The sequence below is a fragment of the Cyprinus carpio genome, unplaced genomic scaffold, assembly GCF_018340385.1.
Source record: "Cyprinus carpio isolate SPL01 unplaced genomic scaffold, ASM1834038v1 S000006557, whole genome shotgun sequence".
In the NCBI taxonomy this organism is placed as follows: Eukaryota; Metazoa; Chordata; class Actinopteri; order Cypriniformes; family Cyprinidae; genus Cyprinus; species Cyprinus carpio.
Window position 1 is genome coordinate 345165 of NW_024879219.1, and position 21520 is coordinate 366684.

At 35.2% G+C, this 21520-nt stretch overlaps 1 protein-coding gene across 1 annotated transcript in view; it reads left to right on the plus strand.

The window, feature by feature from the left end:
• The window catches only part of LOC122144007, a 58210-nt gene extending 53659 nt beyond the window's left edge, over window positions 1-4551 (plus strand). The window contains exon 4 of the mRNA XM_042754608.1: window positions 4298-4551. Within this exon, the coding sequence (XP_042610542.1) occupies window positions 4298-4551 (254 nt within the window). The remainder of the gene's footprint in view (window positions 1-4297) is intronic.
• The last annotated feature ends 16969 nt before the right edge of the window (window positions 4552-21520 follow it).

The window sequence follows — 21520 nt, forward strand, 5'->3', positions numbered from 1 at the left end:
AACCTTATTATTTCCAGGGCAATGTATCATACATGACACACCACAGCTTCAATATTATTTTTCCCTTTTTTTATTCAAAATTTTCTCAAATATCTTGCATTCTGACTCTCAAATATGTAAAATAAAAATACACCATGTTTAAATATCTGGTCTGCAGGTAAGTTAAAGCACATAAAAAAACATATTTTCCATAATTTATGGCATATGAAATGGCACACTGAACTATCACGAATGACCTGCAGAGGGCAGTAGAGGAACTCTAAAGTCTAAAAGACTATCAGATGAAATGTCCAAAATATCATGTCAACTGTCACTACCGAAGCTATAAGATATCATAAAATCTAATAAAACCGAGAGATTTAATTGTTAATCTACCATACTTTTAAATAAACATGTCTAGTGTTCATCTAATCCAATAAAAGAATGAATAAATACAACTGCTGTGAGTGAGTTAGTGATTCTGTGTGGTTAAGGTGTCATTTACAGCTCGTCGGTGTTTCCAGTCAGAAATAGATGTTTGCTGGGTGACTGCTTAGAGGAAAATAAATCTGGGTTACAGAATGAAGATCATACAGCTTTACAACTGCGAGTTTCTCACACCAGATTTGAAACGATTTGATTGGTTCAGTCATCAGTTGGATTTTCTTTTAACTTTATGTCTTAAGTGTGTTTTCATCTTTCATGTGATTTTAAGCCACAGAGAGTCTAACAAACACACTCTTGACTTTAGGAGATTCTCCAGTGTTACTGTTACAGTTTACAGCAGCATACAGATGTGCTCAATATGCAAACAGCAGCTTCAAACAAATGCCCACTGAAATGTGAGTCATAGATAAGTTCATTAGTCTAATGTCTGCCCCATCATTGCTCTTTTGTTTTGTTCTTCATCTCGGTGGAGGCAGATCTCGTCAGACCGTGTTCAGCTTGTCTCTTCTACAGACAATAACAGATGAAGAAGGTTACAGAAAAGTCATTGGACCCTCAGATACTTCAGACTATTAATTATACATAATATTAAATGTTATAAAATATCATTTTATTTATGCTTTGAAAACATTATGGCGTGAATAAACTTTGTGAAGTGAAACCAGGACTTTAGTGGCTGCCAAAGTGTGGGGTTATATTTTTTTCAAAAACCAAAAGCATAAAATGACTAATAAACATGTACTGTAATTATAAAAACACTATAATCAATTTAAAAAATCAGGTGTGAACATTTCCCAACAGGAAACCACTGCATCAGAAAGTAGAATTTCTAAGTCTGAATCAACTGTTTTTAATTGACCATCATTTAAATATTTCTTTGTGTTTCATCTTTAGAAATTTGTCTAATTAGAAGCTTTCAGTTGTTAACAGCTGTTAGTTCAGATCTTCAGATTTACATTTCAGTATCAAGTGGAGGAGCTTTACTTGCATTAAAACATTTGGCAAGCACTAAATTTAGACTGAATGTGTAGGTCTAGCAAACAAACAAAGCAGACATAATGCAATGATGTTGTTTCCATCTGAGGTTAAGAGAACTGTGAGAACTGAGTTACATAAATGCATAAAGCTATTGAAAAAACACTGCACTCGGTTCATGGTTAAACCTCCAGTCTAGACAAAGGTGAGTGACCCTGTTTGTCATTGGCTGTCAAGTGCCAAACATATTTATGGTTTTGGTTTAGTACTTCAGTTGAAAACTTTAAATATGTATGCATATATATATATATATATATATAAAATCATCATCAATAACATTACAATAGAAGTTAAACAAATTTGAGGTGTGACCGATGCCATGCCATTTAAAGAAACTTTTTTTTTTTCTGATTTTAGTTTTAGTATTTATTATTAATTTACTTATTAATCTGAATGTATGCTTAATGCGTGTCTGTGTTCATACAATCATAAAGTCCTAATTCATCAATAGTGATATTATATAATTTAAGGTTGAAATAGTTTTTTAACTGAACAAAATGCTCTTAATTATTCATACATCTCTGACAAACACAAACATGCACAAAAAACATACACAAACAAATTGTATTTATTTATTTAACATAAAGCAGCAACTTTTACAAGACAAGCAGGCCGGACACAAATAGGAGCAACAAACTACATCAGACCTTCACTAGTAAATTTTTGACACAAGATTTTAATTGAAAGGCTGAATTGTTTTCAGTGTGAGGATGTTTTCATAAAAGACAGTTTGAAATGTTGTCATATACCTTTCGTAGACTACAGTATTCGTATATTAAAAACTATTGTTTTGAATGGAAGGTATTAAAAGCAGTCATATCAATATTATTTTCTTGACCATCAGTTTTAAAGAAAGAGTATATTTACAATACAGACACAATGCAAAATGCACTTTAAAAACCCAAGCAGATAAAAATGTTGTCATTTAGCTCATGCTGTTTACTTTTATTATACAGATTATTTGTACAGTGACTGTAAAGGTATATTAAAGGTATATTAAATTTAGTCAAATTTAAGTTTTTAATTTTAATTTAACTTTTTCTCTGAACTTTTCCCACACATGCCTTTGCAGTTTAAAAAACCCCTGATCTAAAGGGGGTTAATGTGAAGTAAAACTTCTGTATTATCAGAGCTGCCGCACAGTTTGTGGTTAGAGGTTTATTCCAGAACTTCAGAAAACACTGAACTAAATAAGTAGTCCATTATACTCATGTGTTCATGACTTTGGCAGCTGTAGAGCAGCATACTGTATGTACTGTTGATTTGGCTGGAACGAATATTTCTACTCAGCGTGGAAAAAATCCACCTCAGCATACTGAAAGAACAATGGAGAAAAAGCATATAAACTATACAGCAGCTCTGCATATACTAAAATTAATGTTTCATCAACCAAACTCATACTGTTGGAGTAAAAGGTCAGCAGGAATTGTAAACATTTTTAACCTGTAATTGGTCCTGATGTTGTTCTGTAACTTGAGTCTGTTGTAGGTCAGTGTTCAGTTGTTGTGTTCGTTCTGGAGACCTTCTGTTCCCAACAACAAAAACCTTTACTAGTCCTAAAAATAGAATAGCAGATTCAGGTTCAGTATTTACTAAAGGTTGTATTATTCTTTCTTAAATTATTAAGACAATTAAAGTAAACTAAAATGCCAAAATAAAAGTTAAAAGCCTAAATAAAGAATTTAACTTCAGCTTGTATGGAGAAGAGCATAATTTTGATAACTCACCGATCACTACAATGACCAGAAGCCCATTCATCAGAGCAGATATTATGATAATCTGCCATTGTTTCTGATTCAGACACCCAGTTATTTGAACTGGCTCTGTAAAAAATTGTCCACAGTTTGTTACTGTCAGTCCTTCAGAGCACAATGACTGCAGTTTTGTAGAATTGATAAAAATATATTTAATATTTTTAACTGTGTGAAGTGACCAATTATTTTTATAGGTGTTCTAAAAAGTGAGTGAATTACAATTTTATAAATAAATAAGATGAAATATTCATATTGGTCATCATAATGGAACTTGTAAATGAACTCACCGCTGAAGTATATTCTGGTGCTGTTGCTGAGTTTTGGAGGTGTTTCTGTGTTCATACAGTAATAAACTCCTAATTCATCAGCAGTCACATTATTAATAACCAGACCATGTTTAAAACTGCACTGAATATTTCTTTTTAAAATGATTTATTTTGGTAAAAAGGTGATTTTGTTTGTGTTGAGAATGATCGTAGAATAACTGTTGGAGGATCTGCTGTTTTCAGTAAAATCCAATAAACCTCATTTTCATCAAGATCACAGTTTATGATCACATTTGATCCCAGATCAGTTAATAGATCTGCCACTCCATACTGACAACAGATTAATACATCTATAAAATAAGATATAAAAGCACCATAATTAAGATTAGCCACTTAAAACCACTGTGAACCTTATTTTATTTATATTATTTATGTCAAGAAACATGCAAATATATTAGTGTACAGTAATAAACTCACAGAGCTGAAGCTGAATGATCTTCATGTTCTTGCTTGATGAAACTGTGGTTACCTCCACACAACTTAAGACAAATCTACTGCAGCTCTGAAGCAAACAGCAGAGGAAATCAAGTTTGCTCTTGACCACACTGCACACAAGTTTTCTCAACACCTAACACCCCACCATCATCTTCACTTTGTTAATCAAGTTAAATATGAGAGTAAATTGCAAGATAATTGCAATATTAACAAACACATTTGTCACATAAAACAAACTCATAATAGGTCAAACAAGGTGCTAAAATTTCATAAATTTATGATTTATAAATTTTTTATTGTATTTTTTTTTCGCTCTGACAGTTGCTCTGCCTCGTAACAGTGAAACAGAGATTCATCTCATCAACTCGTACACAACTTTTATGAATTTTCATGAGACAGTTGCTCTGCCTCGTAACAGTGAAACAGAGAAGAGTTCAGAAGTTCTGCCAAGTGACAATGTTTGGCTGGTAAACATGGTTCACTGTGCTTCTGTTGGTGGAGGTCATAGCGCCACCATTTTGCTGCTTCAAGAGGTGAAGTGTAAACTCTCCAACGTGACCTACATCAAACAATGATATACAAAGAAAACATATGACTATAAAAATGTAAAATGAGATGATTTAATACATACATATATCATATGTGTAATGTAATATGATATATAATTATTTATTATATCTTTAATGTTATATAGATATGTATATTTGAAAGCATTACACAAATGTATCAGAAACATCAATCAAGCATTTTTATGATGGTACATTAGTAATGAAACAAAAATGTTGCAACGTTTTTCAGAATAAACATAAGAGAACAAAAATATGTAGACACTATTGGTCATTCAGTGTTTTTGTGGAAAAGACAAGAGATTGTAGATTAAAAAACTGGCAAAAATGTTCTGCCACCTCTGCAGAACAGAATTCTTCTCCTTTTTTCGCAATAACAATAAGATGTCAGATGTTGCTGTTTGGTCTCAAAGTTTTATTACTATTATTTACTATAAATGCCTTTATCTGTCTACCAACAAAGTAAATGTCAAAACCTACATATAGATGAAGACAAGGAACACTTTTGGTACACCTTACCCCACCTATAAGAGTTAGAGTTATTATACAAATAATTTAATGCTTATTAAATAAAACATTGACATTTACATGTATCGCCTCTTGAGGGCAACAGAGGACAACTTTAACATTTAAAGAACGTTTTACTTTGATTTAGTCTCAAAGATATCTGTGGGATAATTTAACGTATTCTATTATAAATATGAATACAAATGAATAATTTAAATATAAATAATATTAACACATACTATTAAAGTCTAAAAAATATATAGCCTGTGTTGAGGGAACAGTTTGATGAAGGGACCAACATGCTCACTGATCGTCTAAAAGTCCAATTTAAAGTTCAGTCATTTGAAAGAGATTTTATTGAAGAGCTTACTATCAGTTCTCCACACTTCCAAAGACCACAGAAAATGAGTGAGAGGCTGTGTCATTTCCGTTCAACGTTTAAACACAGACAGCACATCAGTGGAACAGAACAATACATCCACACAGAACAAACTTGAGCTGACATGAACTTCTACTAATGATTCATTGTCACATTTTAACATATGGCCAACGGTGCAGTAAACAGAGAATTACATATGCCAAGTATTCATATGTGTTAGTAGATACATAATGTTATTGATCTTAATGAGCCTATAGGCACAATTGCCTTTACATGTCTCATACAGCTGTCACGAGAACAGCAAAATAAAGAATAAAAACAAGGCATCAAACTCTAGAACTTTTGGTTCATTTTATTGTATGATGATACATTTAATAAATTACAAAACAAGTGAATATTTGGAAGTTCAAATTTTTGGAAGCTGATCATGTATGTATTATTTAAGATTTCGTAAAAAACAGTAAAAACTGTACATACCACTTTAATTGCTTAGTAGTTTGGTGCTAATTTAAGCTTTTTTATTTCTCTCTTCCCCTTATAAGCACATTAATGTGAGTCATGTATCCAATGGGTCTTACCCTGCACTTTAATTGCTATTGGTGTGATTAGCAGAATTTGGAATGAAAATTTTAACATAAACTATTTGTCATGTCGTGTACGGTTACACCGTGAGTTTGAAGATGGCACACATGAGGTTTATGTCTGCATGTTTCAAATCAGAGTGCAACAAGTCGATCAACGGTTCCATGTCTCTCATGTGTTTATTTTCCTCCATAATACAGAGCAAACTGTCATCCAAATACTGAACTATAGTTGACTGTCTGTCCTATTTGTCTAATGTTGTTTTTAGAGATGGTAAACTGTAGGACTATTATGAACCCCTTGGCATGTGAAAGCTAACCAATCCTGATAGGATTCATGAAGGGGCAGAGACCAATCTGTTGGATATGTCCAAAAAATTGTAGCATCAGATGCTACACAGGAAGAAACAGTAGAAGGGTCGGCTAATAATTGTGTCTATAGTTGAGCTAGTTCATGCATTCATGACCTCTAGACTGGACTATTGTAATGTACTGCTAGGTGGTTGTTCTGCATCTTCAACAAACAAGCTACAAGTAGTCCAAAATGCAGCGGCTAGAGTCCTTACCAGGTCAAGAAAATATGATCATATTACTGGCTACCTATTAAGTTTCGTATGTTGGTTCTGTCCAGGTGCGTCAAAGCAGAGTGGAGAGCTGAGGCGATGGCATCCTCAGTTGACCTGTTGGATTTGTAGGCGAACTGGTATGGGTCCAGTGTAGGGTGCAAACATGATTTCAGTTGGGAGAGGACCAGCCTCTCAAACACTTTTGCAATAATGGGAGTAAGAGCAACTGGGCGGAAGACATTGAGGGCCATTGCAACAGCATGTTTTGGTACAGGTACAATGGTGGTTGTTTTGAAGCAGTTGGGAACAATGGCTTGGGCCAAAGAGAGGTTGTAAATGTTGGTGAAGACCTCAGCCAGCTGTACTGCACAGGCCCTAAGCACTCGGCCAGGGATGCCGTCAGGGCCGGCAGCTTTATGAGCATTCACCTTACGCAAGGTGGAGCACACATCACTGGTGGAAAGTGTGAGCGGCAGGTCGTCAGGTGTGAGCACAGCTTTGATGGGTGGTTCTGTGTTTCCATGATCAAAGCGAGCATAAAAGTAGTTTAGAACATCAGGGAAGGTGGCATTGCTGGTTGGGGGTGTGCTGTTTGCTGGTTTATTGTCTGTGAGGGCATGGATGCCTGTCCACATGCCCCAAGGGTCATTGTTTTTAAATCTGTCCTCAGTGCACAGTTTGTAGTTGTATTTAGCAGATTGAATTCCCCTCTCCTGGATAAGCTGTAGGCATCAGAGTCGCCAGATCTAAAAGCAGCGTTGTGTGCCTTCAACAGGAGCCGTATTTCCTTGTTCATCCAGGGTTTCTGATTGGGGTTAATTTTAATTGCTCTATGGGTGGTTACCTTGCCAACACATTCGTTTATATGATGCAAGACGGAGGTGGTGTAGGTATTGACATCTGTGTGGGAGTCCAGTGTGGCCCGAGAAACAAACAAATTCCAGTCTGAGTTCTGGAACTCCTGCTGTAGTGAAGAGTCTGCTTCTTCCAGCCAAGCTTTAACAGCCCATACAGTGGGTTTCACACGTTTGATGATTGGGGTGTATTTGGGTAGCAGGAAAAGGGAGTGGTAATCAGATTGTCCAACGTGGGGGAGGGGAGTTGCTTTGTAAGCATCAGGGATGTTTGTATAAACATGATCAAGAGTATTGTCTCCTCTTGTCGGGCAAAAGGGCCGAGTATATTTTAAACAGGGAAAAAAAATAATAATAATAAAAAATAAAAATCCTGCTGAGTTAGAGTAAAGTACAAGCCACAATATTTCACTCTAACAGACTTTAACATCTTATGAGCATTTAACTCTTGTTTTAAAATACAGATTTCATTATAGGCATAAATTAAACCATCTTGACAAATGAACAGTCGTCTTTATCTTATCAAATATAACCTCTTCTTGATCCAACAACAACTGAAAACACAACCGATCAGTCTTCACACAAATAATGAATAATGTGCACACACTCCATTCTAAGGTCAAAGTGGTTGAAAAAGTAATATCCACATCAACAACCTCACAGATAAACAAATTTCAGCAGATACTGATTAAGACAGCGATTCCAAAACAAAACCGTTCTAAATGACAAAGAAACCAACTAGGAATAAAAATCCAAAACACACATTTCATCTGAAGCAGGAGTTTGCAAATGTTTTAATGCCGACACCAAAATATGATGAATCTCTCCAGGATCCACTAAGGCAGGTAAATAAAATAATTATGATCATTTTTAATGGTTTCCATCCAGTCTTTAGAAAGCAGAATGAAACATGAACAATATAAAGTATATTCTTCCACCCCCCCACCCCTTTTAAGTTAAGAACTTTCCCGTAAATGCCAGTTTGAAACCCCTGATCCGAGTTAAACATCAAGAAAAAGTAAACAAAATAAAAACAGTCGTGTGTTCATGACTTAAGCAGGTTTAGAGCTGTGTAGCTGCTGCTGGATTGGTTGGACTGAATATTTTTACGCAGTTTGGAAAAGCTGAACAAAAATGAACCAAAATGAAGAAAGCCATTCCACGTGTCAGCAAGAACCCTCAATAATTATCAAGACAGAAATTAATTTTAGTGATAAGGATGGATTCACAGTTTTTTATGTGTAGATGGTCCTGATGCTGTTCTGTAACTTGTGTCTGCTGTAGATCAGTGTTGAGTTGTGATTGTTCTGCTGATATTCATAATCCAACAAATTTAACATTTAATAGTCCTAGAAATAGAACAGTTTATTAAATTCAGTATTTACAAATGGTTGCACATAATGTAGTCAAAAGCTGAAAAATAAATTCATGATACAAATATTTTTACAGGTGGCTAAAAATTAAATCACCGATCAGCACAATGATCAGAAGTCCGTTCATCAGACCTGATATGATAATAATAATCTGACATTGTGTTTGATTCTGCTCGGTATATTCAGTCACTGTATGATTGTAACACTCAGTTAACACAGTTAGAGGAGTTGATTCAGAAATGAAAGTGTCCATAGTCTGTTATGTATGTAAGCACTGATAAGCGTTATTTCTTGATCACTGAAGCAGTAAATTAACTCACCGTTGAAGTATATTCTGGTGCTGTTGCTGAGTTTTGGAGGTGTTTCTGTGTTCATACAGTAATAAACTCCTAATTCATCAGCAGTCACATTATTAATAACCAGACGATGTTTAAAACTGCACTGAATATTTCTTTCTGAATGATTTATTATGGTAAGGTGTTTTCAGTAAAATTGAGAATGACTGTAGAATCACTGTTGGAGGATCTGGTGTTTTCAGTAAAATCCAATAAACCGCATTTTCATCAAGATCACAATTTATGATCACATTAACATCTTCCCACATCAAGAGGAAGTCAAAGTCAAATCTGCTCTGTTCTCAACACCTGATTCCCCCTCACCATCATCACTTCATTAAGTTTAACATGTTTGATATTTCTCAAATATTTGGTATATTTCTCAGATTATGTCTAAAATTCTCAAATTCTCATCTATTCAGGACACTCATGTAGTGTGTGTTTGAAGGCTGGTATCAGGATCCTGACGCATTTGTTTAGTTTGATTTCAGTTTAATGTTGTTGTGATCACATGGTTCAGTTCTGACGCACCTTGTTTTGTTTTGTCTTTTGTTGTGATCACATGGTTCAGTTCTGACGCACCTGTGCCCACTGGAGGCAGTGGACAGGGGTTTCATGGGCACTCTGACCTGTATGGTGGGTATGCAGCAGACAGCATTATGTTTTTCAGCAGCTACTTCCATTGCCAGCATTATGTTTTTCAGAAATTTAAGCTAATCTGTTTGATCAGACCTGACAGGCTAGTTAGGTTTGACTTGCTAGCCAAGACTAGTCGTTTTGGTGATGTTCTGACCCATTTGTTTAGCCATCACTATTTGACTCAAAGTCATTCAGATCTTTTTGCTTGCCCATTTTTCCTCGATCCAACACATGAAATTCAAGAACTGACTACCAGACGAAGTTATGGGAATTATACGAAGGCAGTTTAATTAGATATGGAGAAAAGGCAAATTGTCTCATAATTGGAAAAGTGCTTTGATATTTCCTTTTAGTAAGCCAGATAAAAACCCAGACAATACAGATAATTACACAACAAATTTTTACACCTAACCTGTGTAAATGGATGGAAAAGGTAATAGTTTATTTACTGTCTTATTGTTTAGTACAGAAAGGATTGATTAGTGCTCAACAAAGGGGTTTTTGTAAAGGTAGATCTACAATAGAGGCCCTTGTGAAAGTCTGAATGAAACTAAAAAAGCAATTAGTATGAAAGAGGTCATGATTAAAGTGTACTTTGATATAGAGAAAGAATATGACTCAATGTGGAGAAAAGGACTACTGATTAAATTACATAATATGGGTATTGGCGGAAGAATGTACAACTGGATTTAAGACTTCATCAAATCGGACATTTTGTGTTAAAGTTGGAGATGATGTTTCAAATGATTTTAATATAGTAAATAGTATTCTGCAAGGTAGTGCTATTAGTCCAATTCTGTTTAATGTAATGATAAATTAAATCTTGGTACAGGTATTGGGTATTCGTTATAAGCAGATGATGGGGCTATATGGAAAAGAGGGAAAATATTAGACTTAAAATTTATAATATTCAGAATGCTATAATTAAAATTGAGAGACATATGACTAGGGCTGGGCGATATATCTAACGATAAGATCATGCGCATCTAGTCAGTAAATCTAGTTCCCTGATTAGCGCTAAATCGCCATCAGCTGCTTTAAAATGGAGCGGCATTTAATAGACAGAGCCGTAGATCACTGACAAGCTACGCAATATAGCGTTCATTAATCGCATAGTATCGCCTTCGATAATGAACGCGATATTGCGTAGCTTGTCAGTGATCTACGGCTTTTGTCTATTAAATGCCGCTCCATTTGAAAGCAGGTGATGGCGATTTAGCGGTAATCAGGGAACCGGCTTTACTGACTAGATGCACATGATTATATCATCAGATATATCGCCCAGCCCTACATATGACTGGGGATTTACATTGTCATTTATTAAATTGTGTAACATGCTTTTTACTAGAAATACAAGCAATAAAACTGCAGCGATACTGCAATATATAATACAATTTAAAATTTGATCCTACAGAATAGCAATACTAATAAAATGCTGTACAGTAACATTGAAATACAACCAGAAGTTTTATTTGCACATATCTGCAATATAATGAATTAAGGTACAAAACAACAGTGAATGTCTCAGCAATGCAACAATAAACTATTTTACTTGTCTTTAAATTAAATTAAAAGGCTCAAAGTTAGACTAAATGTATTTAGTGTTTATTTACAAATCAGGCAATCATGCACATTTCTTCACACAATATACAGGCAGCTTTAATTTTTTGAAGAGCTTATCCTTATCATTCCGCTTGGTTCTTAATGACTGCTTTTATCTTAGATGTGGGAACACTATTTTGGATGTAGTCTGGAAGAACAAACAAACAAAAACAATCAGAAATTCTTAAGTTTCCGTTACAATTTTTACCACAGGCATAGTATGCTGAATTGTGATGTCTTTACATTTACATATCAAGTATTTGTGGAAAGTATTCATACTACTCCCAGTTGATTTCTTATGGTATATTGGTCAGCATTAGCAATGGCTTTGAACCACTCCATGTAAAAAAGAAGTTAAAAGGTTTAGTTCACCCAAAACTGACAATGACTGAACATTCTAGCATTATCTTTAAGGAAGATAACACAAATCTAAAATATATATATATAAAAATTAGCATTCCCTATCTGTATAATATATATATATATATATATATATATATATATATATATATATATATATATATATATATATATATAAAAACTTTTATTAATCTTTCTATTGAACACTAGTGAACATTTTTTTAAACTCTCAAGCATCCTTCCTATAGCAGACCTTAATTTGTCCTTCATAGACAAATTTGGGCACAAAGTTCTCAGGTGTGAAGTTCTCCTATTTTTTTTTTTAATAAATGTCACATCACCATCTTTGATAAAATAAAACCTATAAATTTGTCATTTTTGTGATTTTTATTGTTTTTTTTTATTATTATTTATTTACCTCTAAAAGTACCATGTTTATGTAAAATATGCTTATTTTGTTATATTTAATATTTATTTTACCTCTGTTTAAAAAAATAAACTTTTTTTTATTGTTACAGTATTTACAGTAAGTTCAGGCAGCCAAAACCCAAACTTTTGGTGACTTTGGTGACATCTGGTGGCATGTGATGGTATAGAAAATAGCAAAATTATCAAAAATATCAATAGCCACTATATGGCTTTAGTACTCAATACCTGCATATGCTGAAATCTATAAACATTGTTGTTGTAAAGATCTGAACCTCTTAAGTTTTATATTTTTATAAACTATTAAAATTGTTTAATTAAAAAAAAAAAAAAAAAAAAATTGTTGGGTGAGACTTTACAAAGATGCCAAAATATGCTTACAGACAAATCTGATCATTCTATAGGCAAAGACAAAATATATATTCATCTTTCCTACACCACTGACCAGAAAATAATATCTGGTTGATTTTCAGTTGCTTCTCACGTTTGAATTTTTCTGTGCTTTTAATGCAGACTTAAACTTAAGTATTTGCTGAGTTGCATTTAAAATGTCACAGCTAAACATTTCCAGTAAACATTTCTGGATGCAAAAGCCACAAGGTGGTTTCTAATTTCCACTTCTAAGATCACTAAATATTTTATTTCCTTCTTAATTTTGTTCACACTGGTGCTTTTGGGAACCATCAGAATAATCTGAAGTTTTAAGCCTTAAAACAACATTATGTCAAGTTATAACTCCTTACTTTAAAACAGTTTACTTATAGCCATAGCACTTAAGGCTTCAAATATTATTAATTATGTTTAAAACACTGCCACAATATGTTGGACAAAATTTTTGTCCAGCATATTGTGGCAGTGTTTTAATACTGTCACAAAAACATATTATTCAGGTTTTTAACTTGACAAAATCACTTACTAACAAGTTTCATTTACTTTAAAAAAACTTAATTAGTTGTTTTGATTACATTAAAAACAGCAGGTCTGATATAACTGTCGGTGATAAAAATTCCCTGCAGTTATTTACTAGAAGAAAAAAAAGATTAATAGTACAAGAGCACAAACTTGTTTCATCTATACTCCATTCTAAATGAAAAAAAAAAAAAAAAAAAAAAAAAAAACATGCTGTGGCTTTAGAGCAAATATTTACCCAGTAAATGACTCATTCCATTAGGTACACTTCCTTACCACATGCCTCTCACATGGTTTTATATATATAAAAAAAAAACAACAACAACGAACAACCATAGCCTGCCTGCACCAGCCTGCACTGAATAAACAGTTTACAAGTTCACTTTTGAATAAAAGCAGCGGTGCCTTTAAGTATTTCTCAGCACTAGAATATCATGTTATTTATATAAATCCACTCTTTATAGTAAATATAAAACATTGTATAATCCAACCAAGTTTCACCTCTGCAAACTGAATCTATGTGGTTAAGAACCAGCCTGATGAGAACAGACTTCAAAAGCAATCTGATCACACAGAAAAGCACACTACAAAAACTACAAAAGCTCGTGCTCAAAAGGCATTTCTTGTATGAACAATATGTAAAATAATGTGATTAACATGATGATATGAAAGAACAGATGTCTATAGTAGGATCCTGCTGAAAAGACCAGATTAGACACAAGGTCTTTTTTTTTTAGTTCTTTTATACTGGTATGGTCTTCGTTTAGCTGGTGGACTTGACTTAATCACTGACACAGAGTTTATTAATATCACACGATACATTAAAATTAAAATACCATTACTGTTATAAGGTAGTTACATAATACAAACCCGATTCCAAAAAAGTTGGGGACACTGTACAAATTGTGAGTAAAAAAGGAATGCAATAATTTACAAACCTCATAAACTTATATTTTATTCACAATAGAATATTGATAACATATCAAATGTTGAAAGTGAGACATTTTGAAATGTCATGCCAAATATTGGCTCATTTTGGATTTCATGAGAGCTACACATTCCAAAGAAGTTGGGACAGGTAGCCATAAGAGGCCGGAAAAAGTTAAATGTACATATAAGGAACAGCTGGAGGACCAGTTTGCAACTTATTAGGTCAATTGGCAACATGATGGGTATAAAAAGAGCCTCTCAGAGTGGCAGTGTCTCTCAGAAGTCAAGATGGGGAGAGGATCACCAATTCCCCCAATGCTGCGGTGAAAAAAATAGTGGAGCAATATCAGAAAGGAGTTTCTCAGAGAAAAATTGCAAAGAGTTTTGAAGTTATCATCATCTACAGTGCATAATATCATCCAAAGATTCTGAGAATCTGGAACAATCTCTGTGCGTAAGGGTCAAGGCCGGAAAAACCATACTGGATGCCCGTGATCTTCAGGCCCTTAGTCAGGAAGACTTCCAGAAAACATTGTCAGTGAACACAATCCACCGTGCCATGGCTCAGGAATACTTCCAGAAAACATTGTCAGTGAACACAATCCACCGTGCCATTCGACGTTGCCAGCTAAAACTCTATAGGTCAAAAAAAGAAGACATATCTAAAGATGATCCAGAAGCGCAGGTGTTTTCTCTGGGCCAAGGCTCATTTAAAATGGACTGAGGCAAAGTAGAAAACTGTTCTGTGCTCAGACGAATCAAAATTTGAAGTTCTTTTTGGAAAACTGTGACGCCATGTCATCCGGACTAAAGAGGACAAGGACAACCCAAGTTGTTATCAGCGCTCAGTTCAGAAGCCTGCATCTCTGATGGTATGGGGTTGCATGAGTGCGTGTGGCATGGGCCGCTTACACATCTGGAAAGGCACCATCAATGCTGAAAGGTACTGTATATCCAAGTTCTAGAGCAACATACGCTCCCATCCAGACGTCGTCTCTTTCAGGGAAGACCTTGCATTTTCCAACATGACAATTGCCAGACCACATACTGCATCAATTACAACATCATGGATGCGTAGAAGAAGGATCCGGGTACTGAAATGGCCAGCCTGCAGTCCAGATCTTTTACCCATAGAAAACATTTGGCGCATCATAAAGAGGAAGATGCGACAAAGAAGACCTAAGACTGTTGAACAACTAGAAGCCTGTATTAGACAAGAATGGGACAACATTCCTATTCCTAAACTTGAGCAACTTGTCTCCTCAGTCCCCAGACGTTTGCAGACTGTTATAAAAGGAAGAGGGATGCCACACAGTGGTAAACATGGCCTTGTCCCAACTTTTTTGAGATGTGTTGATGCCATGAAATTTAAAATCAACTTATTTTTCCCTTATAATTATACATTTTCTCAGTTTAAACATTTGATATGCCATCTATGTTGTATTCTGAATAAAATATTGAAATTTGAAACTTCCACATCATTGCATTCTATTTTTATTCACAATTTGTACAGTGTCCCAACTTTTTTGGAATCGGGTTTGTCTTACCGTATGAATTAGCCATTGCTATTATAAGGTCTGGTAGCCTTTGACCTCTTTTCAGTTAATTTATTGTTATAAACAAAAAAACTTTAAAGGCTAAATGCAAATGAACCAGAAAAAAAAAAAAAACATCAGACTTGATAACTAAAGGAATATTTACCTTTATTAGATTTATTTATTGAATCCAACAATGATGCTTTTCTCTGGCTGCTAATGGTGGAAATATTACATTTTATTCAAATATTTAATATTTAGTTTAATAGTTTTTTTGTAGTTTTTTACAGAAATGTCACATATGATGACATACCTAACGCAGAAAAGCTACCTCTTTTTCCGAATTGCGTAGATGACCGGGGCGCCTACAGGATTTCTTCCAAGGGTACACACAGAGATTTTTTTTTTTTTTTTTTTTTTTTTTTTTTTTATGGGCGACCAGTGAGAGCAGAACAAATGTGTCACGTTTTAAACTCAACAAAAGGGTAAAAATACATATATCAAGAGCATGCTCACAGATGAAAACAAAAAAACAGCGTTAGATGAAGTGGATTAGAGCCCTGCACGGGCCTCAAATATAGGCCCTATCCAGTCTTTTTCCACTTTTCCCCAAAAAAAGCTTATACTACTGTTTCAGCTATTAAGTTTTGTATGTAATGGAAAAGTGATTATATTTCTTTCTGTTTTTTTTTTTTTTTTTTTTTTAAGTAAGGACCAAGCTGCCAGAACATAATGAATTGATCATATATGTTTGATCAATTTAACCTTCTCAAATTATCATGACTTGCCTAAAATAAAATCTATACCCAGCGCAATCACTTGCAATCACAATGTTAGTTTAAATGTTAAGCCTAGATAAATGTGCGCTGTAAGATGCATATTCAAGCGTTTGTGCGGAGAGTGGAAGCTGAAGCGCACTCTGCAGGACACGGAGGTGCCAGCGCAATCACTTGCATTTTTTTTCTAACAGGGGAAAGGAAAGGAAGTGACGTGTTGCATCCCATACTTGGAATTTGTGCTCTGCATTTCTCCCATTCAAGTGCACATACACAGCAGTGGGTAGTGAACATTGAGAATAGAAAAGAGCGCTGGTCATTCACTCCCCCCCACCTACAATCTGGGATTGAGAATAGAAAAGAGCGCTGGTCATTCACTCCCCCCCACCAACAATCACCACATTATTTGAGGGGGCAGTTGTGGCTCACAAACAGTGGAACAACTTAAACTTCGCAGTCATTTTTGCTCATAAAGGTAAGAGTAATACATTATTCTAAACTATAAAGGGTCTAGTTTTATTTGTATGCACTCACATTATCAACAAAACGTTGTGCTTTTGTAATATAAGAAAACAAACACTTTCTGCCATCTCGGTCTTGAACAGGAGCGCTTCACAATGATGAGCCTAAACTCAGCGAATTGCCTCACAGACATGAAAAAAATATATATAGAAAGCATTAAATTACTATGTACTACTTTAAAACGAAATAAGTCAAATCAAAAATAGAAACTCTTTCATTATGGGAAGTCGTGGCCTAATGGTTAGAGAGTTGGGCTCATAATCCAAAGGGAATGAGTTCAAGTCTCGGGCTGGCAGGAATTGTAGGTGGGGGGAGTGAAAGAACAGCACTCTCTCCACTCTCAATACCACGACTGAAGTGCCCTTGAGGCAAGGCTCCGAACCCCCAACTGCTCCCCGGGCGCAGCAGCATAAATGGCTGCCCACTGAACACTGTGTTCATGGTGTGTGTGTGTGTGTGTGCACCTTGGATGGGTTAAATGCAGAGCATGAATTCAGAGTAAGGGTCACCATACTTGGCTGAATGTCACGTCACTTCACTTTTTTTATGTAATCCGTGCATTTCTCTCTAAAGGCACATCCAATGAGGAGATGGTGATAATTTTTTTCATCACTATAATTGCTGGATGTCTTAAATACAAAAATAAGGAAAAAAAGCCTAAAACAGGCCTGATTATGATTTGCATTTTATTTTATAATTCTGTACAATAATAATAATAATAATAATAATAATAATAAATATTATTAAACACAAATTATAATGGCATATATTATAATTTGTGTCCTATAATTGTATATCTGCTTACATTTTCTGATTTTTATGTTGCTCTGTTCTGAATACCTTAAAATTTAAAAGATTTGCTGCAAAGCAATTTTGTCTGATATGTGAATTATTTATTAGGCTATTATTTTTTTTTTTTTATCCATGCAGCAAATGCTTTACAAACAGCTATTTTTTATACAAAAGTCCCCCTCGGCTTACTGAAAGAACAATGAGAAAAAACAGCTGCACTTAACCCAAAATTAATCAGAACAAAAGTCTACTATAGTTTGTTGGACTTAGAAATAGAAATTAAATACCTTCAGTATTCCTTAACAATTATCATGGCAATGATTTTAAGATTTTAAATAGTTTCACATATTTACCTTATTGTACATGTAATAGTTTTGCGTCTTGAAGCTGATATGTAACTTTTGTCTGCATATCAGAATTATAAATGTGTTTTTCCATCTGTTCTGTTTTTCCAACAGCAAAAACTAAAAAAAAAAAAATATATATATATATAATATTTTTTTTAAAACTGTAACAATATATATAGAGAGACACACAGTGGGTACTGAAAGTATTCAGACCCCCTTAAATTTTTCATTCTTTGTTATGTTGCAGCCATTTGCTAGAAACATTTAAGTTCATTTGTGTTCCTCATTAATGTACACACAGCACCCCATATTGACAGAAAAACACAGAATTGTTGACATTTTTGCACATTTATTAAAAAAGAAAAACTGAAATATCACATGGTCCATTTAATTTAGTAGAAGCACCCTTTTGATCTAATACAGCCATGAGTCTTTTTGGGAAAGATGCAACAAGTTTTTCATGGTTGGATGGTAAACATTGGTGGACAGCCATTCTCAGGTCTCTCCAGAGATGCTCAATTGGGTTTAAGTCAGGGCTCTGGCTGGGCCATTCAAGAACAGTCACAGAGTTGTTGTGAAGCCACTCCTTCGTTATTTTAGCTGTGTGCTTAGGGTCATTGTCTTGTTGGAAGGTGAACCTTCGGCCCAGTCTGAGGTCCTGAGCACTCTGGAGAAGGTTTTCTTCCAGGATATCCCTGTACTTGGCCGCATTCATCTTTCCCTCGATTGCAACCAGTCATCCCGTCCCTGCAGCTGAAAAACACCCCCACAGCATGATGCTGCCACCACCATGCTTCACTGTTGGGACTGTATTGGACAGGTGATGAGCAGTGCCTGGTTTTCTCCACATATACCGCTTAGAATTAAGGCCAAAAAGTTCTATCTTGGTCTCATCAGACCAGAGAATCTTATTTCTCTGTTCTTTAGCAAACTCCATGTGGGCTTTCATGTGTCTTGCACTGAGGAGAGGCTTCTGTCGGAGGTGGAGGGCTGCAGTGATGGTTGACTTTTTACAACTTTCTCCAATCTCCCGACTGCATCTCTGGAGCTCAGCCACAGTGATCTTTGGGTTCTTCTTTACCTCTCTCACCAAGGCTCTTCTCCCCCTATAGCTCAGTTTGGCCGGACGGCCAGCTCTAGGAAGGGTTCTGGTCATCCCAAACGTCTTCCATTTAAGGATTATGGAGGCCACTGTGCTCTTAGGAACCTTAAGTTCAGCAGAAATTTTTTTGTAACCTTGGCCAGATCTGTGCCTTGCCACAATTCTGTCTCTGAGCTCTTCAGGCAGTTCCTTAGAACCAAACACAGCTGGACGCTCTGACGCACTTTGAGCTGTAAGGTCTTATATAGACAGGTGTGTGGCTTTCCTAATCAAGTCCAATCAGTATAATCAAACACAGCTGGACTCAAATGAAGGTGTAGAACCATCTCAAGGATGATCAGAAGAAATGGACAGCACCTGAGTTAAATATATGAGTGTCACAGCAAAGGGTCTGAATACTTAGGACCATGTGATATTTCAGTTTTTCTTTTTTAATAAATGTGCAAAAATGTCAACAATTCTGTGTTTTTCTTTCAATATGGGGTGCTGTGTGTACATTACTGAGGAAAAAATGTACTTAAATGATTTTAGCAAATGGCTGCAATATAACAAAGAGTGAAAAATTTAAGGGAATCTTAAAACTAAAATTACACAATATAAATTAAAAACTAATAGTCAAAAGACTAAGTAATGAAAAAAATATGCTTACTGCAGAAGAGCATCATATTCATATTTTCACAGACAGCACCAGTAATGTTAATTTAAAGCTGCAGTCGGTAACTTTTGGGGCTCGTGTCTGGCGGAAGAACATTGTAGCCGGAGCTACTTCTCTCTGTTTACATCTATGGCGAGTCACGCAGGTACTGTGCTACTCTGCAGCGTTGCCGACCCCAACCAGACTAAAATAGTCCGAATATAAACACTTATTATAGGTGTACCGTAGTGATTCAGGATAAGACAAAAAACACGGTTTGGAAAATGGATTCATGATACACTCTCTAACAACACATCTCTTATTACACCATAAAAACAAAACAACACTGTGGAACAGCCCTGCGCTGATTGGACCAGAAGAGCCTGGAGTGGTGGATTTTGTTTATATTGGAGAGAAGTAGCTCCGGCTAGTTTAAGCACAAAAATTACTAACTGAAAATAAACTAAAACTGAAATAAAAATTTTGCTCATTTAATATAAGAATAACTCACCGAACAGCAGAATGAGCAGAAGTCTGTTCATCAGAGCAGATATGATGATGATAATCTGCCATTGTGTTAGTTGAGCTGCTTCTGTAAAGAAAACAGTTTGATTGTGACACTCAGTTAAAAGAGCTCACACTCTAAAAAAAACATCCACGGTCTTTTTACTGTCAGTCTTTTACTGGAGCTCAAGGACAATGATGCAGATTTGTAGAGCTGAATTAAATATTGATAACTTCTTCATCTCTGTCTGGAGTGACCAATGAGAGGCCTTACATTTTTTTCTAATAAAACTGTAGTAAAAAACAAATGTAAATAATCACACTGATTATCAGACTGTCTTAATAACAACAACAGTAAATGAACTCACCAGTGAAGTATATTCTGATGCTGTTGCTGAGTTTTGGAGGTGTGCGTGTGTTCATACAGTAATAAACTCCTAATTCATCAGCAGTCACATTATTAATAACCAGATGATTTTTAGACTTCACTGAATATTTCTTTCTGAATGTATTATTTAAGTAAAAAGGTGATGTTGTGGTTGGCAGTGATAGTAAAATCACTGTTGGAGGATCTGGTGTTTTCAGTAAAATCCAATAAACATCATTTTCATCAAGATCACAGTTTATGATCACATTTGATCCCAGATCAGTTAATAGATCTGCAACTGCATACTGACAACAGATTAATACCACTGTGTGAAGAATAAAAAACGATTATAAAAGTTTCAAATTTGAAAAGTTTGTGAGTGTATGTTAAAAATTTTCCTCCACAATGTGTGATGAAGTCAGGAGAAGACAAGAAATAAATACACATGAAGAAGAGGAAGTCTATAAAATCTGTTTTCCTCCACAATGTGTGATGAAGTCAGGAGAAGACAAGAAATAAATACACATGAAGAAGAGGAAGTCGAGTTTGACCACACTGTACACACTTTTCAAAACACAACGATCCATGACCTCAATAACAGAGGGCCTTATCACTTCATTAAACGTGTACAAATTCCAGTTATGGGGGCCCAACACACCAACTATGTGCTCTTTTACTTTTGTAACCCTTATATGGCTGTCTTTCTTTCTCATAGTTTGATTCTGAATCATTTTTAGAGGTTTGATTGTGCTTAAAGGAATTTCAGCCAGAAGAGCATTGCAATAGTCCAGCCTAGAAATGACAAGAGCCTGGACAAGAAGTTGTGCCGCATGCGCCGTTAGAAAGGGCCTGATCTTTCTGATGTTGTGCAATGCAAACCTGCAAGATCGAGCGGTCTTTGCAATGTGGTCTTTGAAGGTCAGCCGGTCATCAGAGGT